The 12583-nt window shown below is 42.5% G+C and overlaps 1 protein-coding gene across 3 annotated transcripts; it reads right to left on the reverse strand.

Annotated features, from left to right (window-relative positions):
- Positions 1-327: 327 nt before the first annotated feature.
- Positions 328-12243, reverse strand: LOC108679190. Of its 3 annotated transcripts, none has more exons than XM_047879653.1 (6): positions 12162-12243; positions 6345-8930; positions 5868-6047; positions 5544-5642; positions 3725-5122; positions 328-3487 (listed from the first exon to the last, which is right to left on the reverse strand). In XM_047879653.1, the coding sequence occupies exons 2-6, from the start codon at positions 8862-8864 to the stop codon at positions 1724-1726; spliced, it is 5961 nt and encodes a 1986-aa protein (XP_047735609.1). In that variant the 5' UTR covers positions 8865-8930; positions 12162-12243; the 3' UTR covers positions 328-1723. The 3 variants fall into 3 exon arrangements, with proteins under 3 accessions (XP_047735609.1, XP_047735610.1, XP_018023282.1); XM_047879654.1 differs by having other exon boundaries at positions 11955-12242; XM_018167793.1 differs by lacking the exon at positions 12162-12243 and adding an exon at positions 11780-11799.
- Between the last annotated feature and the right edge of the window lie 340 nt (positions 12244-12583).

Genomic DNA, 12583 nt, shown 5'->3' on the forward strand with positions numbered 1-12583 from the left:
TGTTGGGAACAAAGAAATTTTCTAATCGTTAAATTGAATTGCTGAACAAAAGATGGACTAAAATTGCACACAAAAAGAATTGAGGTTTCACTTTGATTGCGTCGTACACTTCAACGAACGCCCAACAGATCGCGATGAAAATACTCTTACTAACCACATGATAAAGTGACCCAGTGATTCCTAAAGTCGGCGATATCGCCCCCCTGGGGGCGGTGGAAAGATCGCCCCCCTGGAGGCGGTGGAAAGATCTGGGGGGGGGGCCTTTATAAAGATCCGTGTTTAACCTTTCTCTTGTAAAATTGCAGCATACTGAATATCAAGAAAGAAACGTAAATATTATAACAACAGTTTCTGAGCTTCACAAATGCTATGAAAGAAATGAATTTGTTTAGAGATTAACCAGAGACGCATTTGAGCAACCGTTAAAAATTAACCCTGATAATAGTCTACTCAAGTTCACCTTTTTCAAGACATTTGTACGCTTCATCAACGAAAACACATCCCGAGAATATGCGAAATTCATTGAAAAACAAGAGAATTCTTTTGGCATGAGTTGGCTGTGAGTACCGTCAACTTACACACTGTGCATACATGCTCTCATAAACATTAATGTCTGCTCCTTGTATCGTCAAACAAGTATTCAATGTAAAAAAGTTGAACTTATGCATAATTTGCGTGTAGTAACACTAGACAAAAACAACAATGCTCGAGCTCACAACTGCACACAATTTGTCGCGGCCGCCTAAATTCCTTATCTGCTAAAAATTCTACAATATTTCCACCCAAATTCAATAATCTAATGATACCCGAACATTTTCCCTCAACACCCAATTAATTTAACATGCCACAATTAACATATCAGCTTCTAAACAAGTCGTGTCATAATTATTTATCCATAGCGCTGAATTAGAAAACAGGAGATACATTCCAACCTTACACCGCTACCGGAAAATCAATCAACAACCACTAGGGTAATTTATTCCCAGTTTGCGAACCCCTGCGACAGAACACGGATATCACGGCTTGTCTCAGCTAAAGCTTAAGAAAACATCAGCCCAAACTCACTGGCATCATCTGCTACCCTCAGGCTCTCACGGTCAAGCATGACTACGATTATACCAGTTTTGCAGTCAACAACTAATTCCGCGCTTTCCATCAAAGCCGATTGCATCCGCTACATTTTACAATTCGTGTAAAGGGATTATTCCGCGAGTTAGAAGAAAGGCATGATTCTCGAGACCGTATATCGGCTGCAATATAAACTTCCTTGAACCTCATGACGAGTTTGATGACAAAGTGCGCGGGCATGGACACATTGATGAAAACGATACAGCCTTAAACGCAAATAGTCAACCACGTCATAATGATATTCTTTCACGAAAATATTGCAGTCATGGACACAGGTTATTATTCATGACATTTAATGATAGTACAGCACCAATGAGGCAGCATGCCAGTTCCAAGCGTCTCGCCTGAGCTACAATACTGCTCGCCACCTAAACAATTACAACGATTTATACATCAAATCAGGTCAGGGAAAACGATATAAAAAACCATGTATTCAAGAAATAACTGAGAAGCCAAGAAGATTTAACATTAGTTATGAGAAAATTGCACTGCTTATTCGCGTTTACATTTCTATCCGTATTACATAATGAAAATGTACACGTATAAAAATTATAGAGATGGACACCATCGATGAAGATATGTTCACGGCATATATTTATATTTCTTCATGCACAGCATGTCTATCGACGTGGAAGGACTTCCTATGTACATTATAATTGCTCTTCTGAGTGAACGTTTTACCACAGATGGGGCAAGAATACGGAGTCTCTCCGGTATGCACTCGTTCGTGGTTAATTAAGTTGTATTTACGGAAGAAAGTTTTGCCACAATAAGCGCATTTGTGTTCCTTCTGCCCCGAATGTTGCGCCATATGCGCCGTCAGGTTATTCTTATGGATGAAAGATTTTCCGCACTCGTTGCAGATAAAAGGACGTATGTTTTTGTGGCTGCGCACATGAGCATCTAAATCCTTATCTCTGCAGAAACTGCGCACGCATAAATTGCATTTAAATGGCCGGTCGCGCTTGCCCGAGTGTATGAACATATGCGTATCTAGATTGCACTTCACCCTGAACTTTTTGTTGCACATATAACACTTGTAAGGCTTGACACCAGAGTGTATCCTCATGTGTAGAGGTAAAGATGTCTTCAGGAAGACCTTGAAACATACGGGACAAGTCTTATTGCCCTCCTTATCCTGCATATACTGAGGGTCGTGCTTCTGGCGGATGTGTTTCACCAAATTACTTTGGTGCACGAATCTTTCCTGACAAAAGTCACAGCGTTTGGGCCATCGCTGGTGTGTCTCCTGATGCCACGACAGCTTTTTCACAGAAGGGAAAATCATTCCGCAGTTTTCGTAGGAGCAAATAAAATCCCTCTGTATTTTGGCCGGTTTTCCAGCAACGGAGTGGACCACAAGCTTGTGCTTCATAAGCGACCTAGCATTCTTGTATGACTTGTTGCAGACCTTGCAGCTGGTCTGCTGGTCCTGGGAGTGCGTGAAGAGGTGACGTCTCAAGTTACTCTCATTAGCGAAGGTCTTGGCGCACTGAGGGCACGTGTAGGGCTTCTCTCCCGTGTGCACGCGCTCGTGTTGCAAAAGCTCGTACCGCCGAGTGAAGCGTTTGCCGCAACGCTTGCACTCGAACGGCACCAGGCCAAGATGGACGAGCTGGTGACGTCGCCAGTTGCTGAGGCTTTTGTAGGTGACGTAGCAGAAGGAGCAGGTGAAGTGTTGGGAGATGTGCGACGTCTTAATATGGTTGCTCTTCTGCCACCAGCTGCTGAACTCCTCGTGGCATAGAGGACAGAAGTTCTTGGAGCCGAGAACTTTTTTACGATGATTCAGCAGTTCATCAGCGCTCGAGAATAGCAGGAAGCACTCGGGACACTTGAAATCGCGGCTCTCCGTCCTGCAAGCCTCCAGCATCTGCAGGCTCAGCTTCTGCTGCATCAGTAGCTGCTGCTCGAAGACAGCGCTCTGGGCATCTGAAGAGCCGTAAAGCGGCAGCTCCATTTTCACCAAGGGCTTGACGTCTTCATGGCCAACTTGGAGACATTTGGCAGACGTATCTTGACAGTCATCTGTGAAGTTGGCAGCGTCAGGAGGGTTCTCAACAAAAGGCGGCATCCCGGCAGCGTCAGGCCCTCCACAGCTGGGGGAGTGCTTGCCGGCATGCAGAAGTTTTTCCTTGAGACTCTTGAAGGTCTTGTTGCACTCGTGACACTTCCACTGTTCGAGGGGAAGCGAGGACCTGGTGAGGGCAGCGAGCTCGCTGTCGCTGTCTGCATACCCATCAGAGTCGTAATCGAACTCATAGTCCTGGTCCTGGACAAGGGCACCCAACCCTCGCTTGCCCAGGCCTGAAGTCGAAGGCTGAGGGGAGGTCAGGATACGATGCGCTGCTTTGAAACCCTGCAAACAAAATCGACCAATAACAAAGTATTTTAAGGAATACTCTACAACTTTACATGATACATGTCCTAATGGGTGGAGTTTGAAGTTCAACATTAAATAGCAACGATTTGAATGCTAATTACTATAGGCTATATTATCGCTGCTCTCTTCATAAACACTATCTACTGCAGAATATTTTAGCTTTAACCTCGTACATGCATTATATACATCAAAAAACAAGGAGTTAGCACTGACCGCCATCTTGGATGGTGACTTCGCGGGCGACAACACCGCCATTTCGTTGTCGTAGGAGGCAAGGTTCAGTGAAGTCTCTAAGCAGCCAAGGCCTGCTGATCCTTCGTCGAACCCAGGCGTGTCCGCACCAACACGCTTGGGCGACAAATACGAGGAAATGTTGCGCAGGATGTCCGACGTCGAGAAGCACATGGATGAGTTTGACTCGCCAGAATTCGTAGTGGATGATTGAATAACAACGCCAGGATGCTGGAAGTGATGATGTTGCTGGTGCTGCTGTGGAGAACAGGGGAGCCACGGCACCAGGTTGTGGCTGTGAGGCATAACCGTACAAGAGTCAAGGTTGAGTAAGACAGCCCCAGCTGCAGCCACCTCGTTACTTTCGACCTCTCGGGAGCTGTAGTTCGTGGGGGACGCAGGCGAGTGGAAAAACGATGATCGAGAAGAAGGTAATAAAGAGTGTCTGGAAGTAGGGGATAACAAGGATGATCGTGGCGTGGGGGATAGCAGGGAAGGCCGGGAAGTAGGGGATAACAAGGAGGGTTGCTCATATCGGGTTGTATGAGATAACAACGATGGTCGGGAAGTAGTGGATAACAAAGAAGGTCTTGGCGTAGGGGATAACACTGAGGGCTGAGTAGTTGAAGATAAGAAGGAAGATCGCGGAGTGGGGGACAACAAACCAGGTAAAGAGGCGGGAGATAACAAGGAAGATTCAGGGGAAGAAAGCTCAGGCAGCCTTAAATCGAAGTCTTCCATGAGCAAGTTCCTTTTAGCGGGTGACATGGGAGCACGTGCCTCAGGGGTCTTGGTGCTGCTGTGGTGGGTTGCCTGGGTGTTGCTGTGGTGAGTTGGATGGATGTTGTCCTGTGTTATCTTGTGTTGCTTTGATGGATCGTGCCTTCTTCGTCTTGCTGGAGTGGAAAAAGTATCCTGCCAAGACGAGCAAGCATATCCTGATTCGCGATTATTGTTGATGGTATCGCTGTTAGATTGCGTGTTGTTTTGAATATCCTTAAGGGTATTATTGTTAGGCTGTGTGTTGACATTAACATTGTTGATAGTATCACCGTTAGGCTGAATCTTGTCCTCCTGGAGTCCATTGTTTTGGACGTAGCGCAAATCGACAGGCGAGTCTATTGAGAACAAAGAGTCAGACTCGGAGGACGAGGGAGAGGCTGAGGAGGAAGCAACAAAGGTCGAGGCAATAGAAGAGGTGGTGGAGCGGCGGCAGCGAGACCTTCGTCTAGTTGAGGTGATGGAGTTGGGGGAGCTGATGTGGGTTTGAGAGGCAGGAGAGGCAGTGGATGAGGCGACGTTAGTGGATGAGCTGTTATCTTCACTGCTCAGATTTGTAAGGAGCACCTCGGACGTAGCAAGGCTGTCTGAAGCATCCATCTGTGGAAGAGTTGATTTTAGTGATTTCACATTACTAATCATACAAATTTACATATGAAATGACAGAATTACAAATAATAATACAAATTTCTAGTACATAAAGCAGTGAAGTACAGGTCACAAAATGATGGCATTTGAACGAAATTTAAAGCCAGATAGATAACAGTCATCTGCATTGAACCAATGATGCTAATGATTGTAAATTATGAGCTTTACATGTTGAGATTTACAACATAGGTGACAGCAAGAGACAGTAAGGTGACAGCAACAGACAGTAAGGTGACAGCAAGAGACAGTAAGGTGACAGCAACAGACAGTAAGGTGACAGCAACAGACAGTAAGGTGACAACAACAGACAGTAAGGTTGACAGCAACTGACAGTAAGGTGACAGCAACTGACAGTAAGGTGACAGCAACTGACAGTAAGCTGTAGGACGCTGGTTGGGTCAGGGAAGGAGCGCGTATCGTCAGGACAGAAGCTGCCACGGCTGCCCCCGCCACTCCCCCCGCCGGATGAGGTCTGCTCAGGCGCAAATATCTTCAGCTGGCAAGTGGCTTCACTAACTGATTCATTATAATATGGTAATAATTTAACAAAAACGAATGAGAATAAGTCAAAATACAGTAAAAATGAACGAATTAAGAAAAATGTATTGCAAGAAAAACAAAAACTGCAAAATGAGATTAGAAAACATGAACTGAAGATGGTATTCATATGGAGCTATAAACAACGACTGCCACTTGCCCGTGAAATGGCCCGATCATGTTCACTGTCACTGTCTGCAAGAGTCTCCGCCGTCCTCAAAGACAAGTCTTCTTCAGCACGCAGCCCTGCACTGCTGCTGCTGTTGTTGTTGCTTGCTGATGAAGAGGGTGAGAACAACACACGATCTTCATCCAAGCCGCCTAGATCGTCCTGTTTGACCTGCATCAGAAACATATAAAAGACTGGTAGGATTCAACAAATGATAGGGTTTACTTATTTGGTTTGGTTTCAAATGTTTCTAAAATCAAGTATGGGAACACTCAATCAGTACATACAAGTATCTTGAACTACTAACATGAGGAGTTCAAAATTAATAGAATAAGCAAAAAATAAATAAGGAATTTCAGTTCAGATCGCTTAAGAAAATTATGACAGTTGTGCCAGATAAATGTCTTGCAAGGTAAATTGAATATTTCCTACTGACCAGTGCAGACCTCTATTTTCATTCCAACTAACCTTAATTTTCAGGTCAAATAAGCCCGGATCCTCGACATCGGCAAGGCTGAGGACTCTGAAGGATGAGCTGCTGCTGGCAAAGGGAGAGTCACTGAGACGCTTCCTCGGACTGTCAGTAAGTTCTTTGGTGTTGTCTTTCTTCAAGAAATTGGAAAAACTTGTAGCAAAATTTTCTTTGTTTATTCTTGCATTAGACGTTTCTTTGTCTTGTACACACAAAGGATCCAGCTGACCGTCGTTCGCATCTTGGGAAAGAATGGTGGAATCTTTGTGTGCCAGATGGCAGTCAGTGCTGAGTGAGGCAAGGGTGTCAGTGGAGGTTTGTTGAGGCAGAGCAGGTGGCGAAGTATTGACAAGGAAAATGTTATCAGATGGCCGTGCAGGTAACTCTTGTCCATGTGTTGAAGACATAACTTGTACTGCTGGACAGGAAGATTGACCCGAAGCATGACAAATAAGTTTACCAGAGGGGTTTTGTGGCTTAATACAGCTATTAGATGTGCTGAGTGCATGTAACTGAAAGCTTTTGCTACGAGATGCCTCGGAATCATCTGCAGCTTCATTAGGATTAATAACAACGTCACTCACAGCATTAGACATGTCACCGAAATACTCAATCTTGGTTTTGTCATCCTTCAATCTGCCACATGGTTCACCTGACTCCAGTTCAGCACTGTCCCTTGGTTTATTTTGTGCAATATTATTTCTATTAATTTGCTTATTCAAAGTATCAACTGTAACATCATGTGAATCATTCAACAAGATGCCACGCACCAACTCTTCATTGATAATTTGCTGCAGCCGTTCCTTTTTGTCTGCCATACCCTCAGGAAGAGATATTGTGATATTACTACCCACGCGCACAGTGGTCAATGAATTCTTACAGCTTGACAACGATGCAACAGACGCAGAAGATCCATCACTCATTATAGGTGTATCAGAGGTTGTAATTCCATTATTCCCAGCCAGAAGACCAAGGTTCAACTTGCTGTCTTGCAGAGGAGCAGGTGTATCTCCAGAAACATTGACTTGATTGGTGGGTGGTGGAAAATGCGATTTCAATAAAGGAGTTGCAGCATCAAGCTGTGTCATAAAGCACGGGGAGACTGAAATACTTGGTTGGGGATCATTTGTTTTCAAAAACTGAGTTTGTAATGGAAGTCCTTGACCAACAAATGATGTTACTCCAGCAACTTGATTAAAAGATGCCATTTGGATGTTGGATAAAGTTCCAGGCATAATACTTCCATTGCTGTTCATTAAATAGTTTCCGTTGATCTGGACAGTGGTCGGCATTGGAGACAGAATAGCATTACCATTGTTATTGAGGACAATGTAGTTTACAGGAAAAGAGGGACGAGAAATCAGAGGTACACTAGGATGGGGCTGAGACTGTGATGGCAACAGCCGATACCGTGGGCTTGGTAAGACCATGCTAGGCTGGAAGGGTGAATTTTGTTGAAGCTGAATGGAATTGTTCAATTCATTGCTGTTGGGTTGTAGGTCCTGAGATTGATAGGTTAGGGCCATGTTGTTCTGCATCATCAGCAATGGCACCTGAGATGCCATTGTTAGGAGATTGCCTGGGTTGTACTGTTGATCCATACTAGGAACAGCAATGCCATCATTTATTGATGCTTGAGATACAGAGTTTGAGTCCTGCACAAGAACTTGAGGAGAGCTCAAGGATTTAGGTTGGAACATGGTTTCAGATATGCAATTAAAATGAGGATGTGAAATACCTCCAGCTGTCAGTGAAGTCTCGGCTTGGTTGCAAAGAGCAACTTGAGTTGATACTCGAGTGTGGTGCTGGTGGTAGTCTGGTGGTGGCTGGTTATGTGTTGTGCTCTTAACAGTGACTTCTGTATCAGAGAAAGTAGCTGTGTTGGATACAAGCCCTGAAGATAGACCAGCACCAGACATTCTTTGTCCAGAGTTACCACCTAAATGAAGTAGTGCGGCAGCTGCAGCTGCTGCTGTAACAGAAGCTTGCTGCATACCAGATTCATTATTCAAACTCATCTCAGAAGACTGGGATACTTGAGAATATCTTGCTTGTTGTGCAAAGTCAACACTTATGTGAGGTTGGTTTAAGCAATGCAGTAGTCCTGTTCCAGCCATTGATGTTGACAACTTTGATTTATTCATCAATGCTGAAATCATTTCTTCTTTGGAGTGTTTTGCCATGTGACTAACCAAGTCACTTTGCTCTAAACAACAAACAATGCAAAATCCTGGATGTTTAGCAGTACTATTCGGTGATGCATTAGGAGGCAAGTATTCATTATTAGCATCAGCCAAATCTTGATTGGAGGTTCCAGGAAGAGGATCATGACTATGCTGAGGACAGTCCATTGGAAGGCCCTGAGATGTGGCACAATAATCCAAAAACATTCTGCCATTGTGACTGGCATTCACAGGAGGATGTTGCTCTGCTGGCAACATCTGCTGTGTGCCTTCAGTGCCACCATTTCCCTGCATGTCACTTGAGGTATTTTCTTGTGGCAACAGGTGAGACATGCAGCAGGACTGGTAGGTGAGAGAAGCTCCTTCAACAGATGTGCAGACCCATAAATCCTCCTTGATCTGCAAAAGCATAAATTAGTATATACCATCAAACGGGGTAAAAAGGGACAGTTTTGAGTGTTTTTTGTTAATAACTTCTTACCATGAACTTCATACCATTACTCCATTTGATGGTATAAGGGCTAGGGACCTTAGTAAGGCACCCAGAAGCTGACAATATGCCACAATGTAACTACAAAGGTAATGCATAAATGAACATGTACCTATATACATATACAATATTGGATTGGACAACCTAAACTAAACTATCATTCACTGTATAGTTCATACTATTTCCAGTCAGCAGGGTGGAATTCAGGAATGGTAATATTTGAACAAGTGCACATAATTCATGTTGGGTGTAAAAGTCTGAAACCATATTTTTCTGTTATATTTAACTCAGATTTTGAAACTGATCAAGTTACTAGGCTGGATGGAGCTTGTATATATGAACTACTATTTCTAGTATTCCACCCTGCCAATCAGTGCTCAACTTTAGTGCAACTGCCTGTCAGTGTGAGTAGGAACCAGTGAGCTAAGTGAGCTTCAATCCACATCTACATAGTAGAAAATTTCATGTAGTGAGCTTGCTGAACTGAATTGGTAAAATGCTTTGGGCTGCCTGCTGGCAGCATTCCATACCAGGGCTGGAAAAGTCCTATTTGTTTCTGAAATATTGCGGCTCTTATATCATATAATTTCAGTAGGTATGAAATCTCACTGCTCTAATGTCATTAATTTTTTTATTGCAAAAAATCACAGTTTGCACTTTGCAAACATGTTGTTTCATAAAATTTTCACCTTCTGCAATCTGCAGTATATATACCTTCAATGCTCCCACCTCCCACCAAAATAACATGCAGAACGTAATAACAAGTCAACTCAAAATGTTTCCTCCATGAAGATTGCGTAGTTACAGTCGCATCAGAGTTGTCATAATGCATTATCACTTGTTCAGTTGCTGCTTAAGTGATGACAAATGCTAGTGACTGTTTTTGCATGGGACTTTGTAAATAACAAGTTTGTGAGTCATAAATGGCTTTTCATGGCATAGATATGGAATTCACAGCTCAGAGAAATGGAATCATGGCTGGCAAACCCATGAAGCCATGGCTCGAAGAAATGTAAAAATGGCCGGCAAACCTATGCAGCCATGGTTTGCCGGCCATAGCAAGCAAATCCAGTCGCAGCTTGCTAGGTAGATATATTCCAAGCCTGTACCATACTACCTAAAGCAATAGATATTGAACATGCATAATATTGATAGGCACTTGATACTGTTCATTACTAAGTACTAACTAAAATTAATAAGCACAGGTAGACCTTTAAGCTGGATTGAGAACCACTTTCAAATGATAATATTAAAGAGTCAAAATGACAACCCAACTATAGTTACATTGCACATGTCAATGAAGCACTAAACTGTTCTAACATTACACCTACCGTCAACCAGGGCTACTCGGGACGGTTTTGAGCGTTTTTTGTTAATAACTTCTTACCATGAAACATTTCATAAATAAGTTTAGGTACATTTTATAGCTCTTTGCGAGGGCTATCGAATGGCATCTTCAAAAAATTCCATATGCTATTCGTAAGGTGCCAGAAGCAAAAAAAAAAAGAGTGTCCCGAGTAGCCCTGTTGAACGGGGCTACTCAGGACACTTGCAATAAAACTTCATTTTAAAATATTTGAAGCATGCAGAGTGTACTACTCATCCATTACTAACAGTACTCTGAAGTCCTCCTCTTTCATTGTAGATGATGTAGGGGTAGAATAAATGACATTTTCAGTGATTTTACTGGTTTTTCTTTAATGATGATATTACCATAAACATTAATTACCATCAACTGGGGTGACTTTGGCCATGTTTTTGATTATGTTTTGCAAACAAAAACGGGGTCGTAAACGCCGGGGTCATAAACGCCAGGGTCGTAAACAAAGTCATAAACGCCAGAGTGACTTTGGCTATCGTTTATGACCCNCTGGTAGAGCAAGGTCAACTGTCAAATTTGACACATTTTTTGATGATCTCACCAGGTGGCATGCATTGTCTCTTTTTGGATCTCAATATTTTCCCACTAGATGGCCAAGACCTAGTGTTTTTGCAGCATTTTGACACGCAAATGTATGACGTCACCATTTCAACCAATGACAACCATCAATGAACGCATGGAACTAAAACAAAGCTTAATATAAAGGAAAAACTAGAGAAGTGACGGAATTACCTACGATGTCGGAATATACCGCGTCTACCCTATGATGTCACTATTTCAACCATCAACAAATGCATGGAACTAAGAAAAAGCTTAAATGCTTAATATAAAGGAAAAAAGTCAAGAAGTGTCAGAATTACCCATGATGTTGGAATATAAGGCGTTTACCCTAAGTAGGGAAATTCCAATCCTGGGCCTACCTAACCTATTCAGGGATGATTTTCGAAAATTATTAGTGAAAATAGACTAGTAGTTAGTAGTTAATAAATAATTATTTAGCACTACCCAGTCTGCCCTTGATTCCACTGAAGAAATCAAGAAAGCTAGAAAGGGCCATACCTACCTAGAGGCTAGAGCCTGATTAGAAATTGAAAATGGCCATTGGCCATATTCTTAGGCATTTTTGTCTGATACTCAGATACTACAGCCTTACAGGTAGGTGGGAAGGTGGCTTCAGGCTCAGCCAAATTTCCAGTTTGCTGAGTTTGGGACAAGAAAATTTGGCTCAAATTCCATTCAAAACAATGAGCATCGAGGCTTGAGCAAAGGCAAACAATATACTATTGTATTTGTAGTAGGTATTCAAAACAAAACCTTACTTTCAGAAAAATTCTAAAGTTTACCTACACTGCTAACTTAGGTACTCACAAAACTTACAATTCTTCTTCTTCTTCTCCGGGTGTCCACGCTGGGTGGACTTAAAGCCACAGGACAACCGCAAGGATGACCGTTGGGCGGGCCTGAGAGCTTCTGCAGACAAAACTTACAAGAACTGGTAGTCCAAGATAAAGTTTCAATCAATTTGATCATGTAGGCCTATATAGGTACCTACCTACTTCTTAGGTAGGTTCCTATGTTATGTTGAGTGTTGAAGACGTTGAGTCGGTTGAGATAGGCTATTCCGCTACATGTGCGATTTTCTTAGAAAAATACTAAAAACTACTTGGAAAATTTTGTTTTTCGAGATATTGCTTGTAGATGATAAAGTCTCATACTGATACAATACAGCAAATTTCTTAAGACTTATTTCTATGAGTACCTATTAGGAAACATCTCCAGAGTCCAGGTTGTGCAATGGTCGAGGCTTTCTGCATTCCTGAAACTGAAGCGTTCACGTCAAGGAGAACTGTTTCACAACGTCCAAATTTTGTTCAATTCATGTCATTTTACTTTTTTAGTGTCATTCGCAGTTCAAATAATGTCACAACATGCTATCAGTATTCAGACGATACCAGGCATTTTGTTCAAATAAAAATATTTAATAACTTTGAACTTTCTGAATTTGATTGGGCGTATATATTACTTTATTTAGAAGAGAACAGAATAGAATAGAATAGCATAGAAAAGAATAGAAAAGAATGGAATAGAATAGAATAGAAGTGTTGGCACTGAAGAAATAGGCCCATAGCCTGTTGCCGATTCTTGATCTTTTCGTGACTTGATTCACAAGGGATCCGGCCT

This window comes from Hyalella azteca, unplaced genomic scaffold (genome assembly GCF_000764305.2).
Source record: "Hyalella azteca isolate HAZT.00-mixed unplaced genomic scaffold, Hazt_2.0.2 contig3562, whole genome shotgun sequence".
Taxonomy (NCBI): Eukaryota; Metazoa; Arthropoda; class Malacostraca; order Amphipoda; family Hyalellidae; genus Hyalella; species Hyalella azteca.

Excerpts from the sequence above, each read along its gene's own strand:
- LOC108679190 (XM_047879653.1), bottom strand. The coding sequence starts at position 8,864 with ATGTCTCACCTGTTGCCACAAGAAAATACCTCAAGTGACATGCAGGGA. Across the intron at positions 5,643-5,867 it reads ATGATCGGGCCATTTCACGG|ACCTCATCCGGCGGGGGGAG; the intron begins GCAAGTGGCAGT and ends GCGCCTGAGCAG. Across the intron at positions 5,123-5,543 it reads CCAGCGTCCTACAGCTTACT|ATGGATGCTTCAGACAGCCT; the intron begins GTCAGTTGCTGT and ends ACTCTTCCACAG.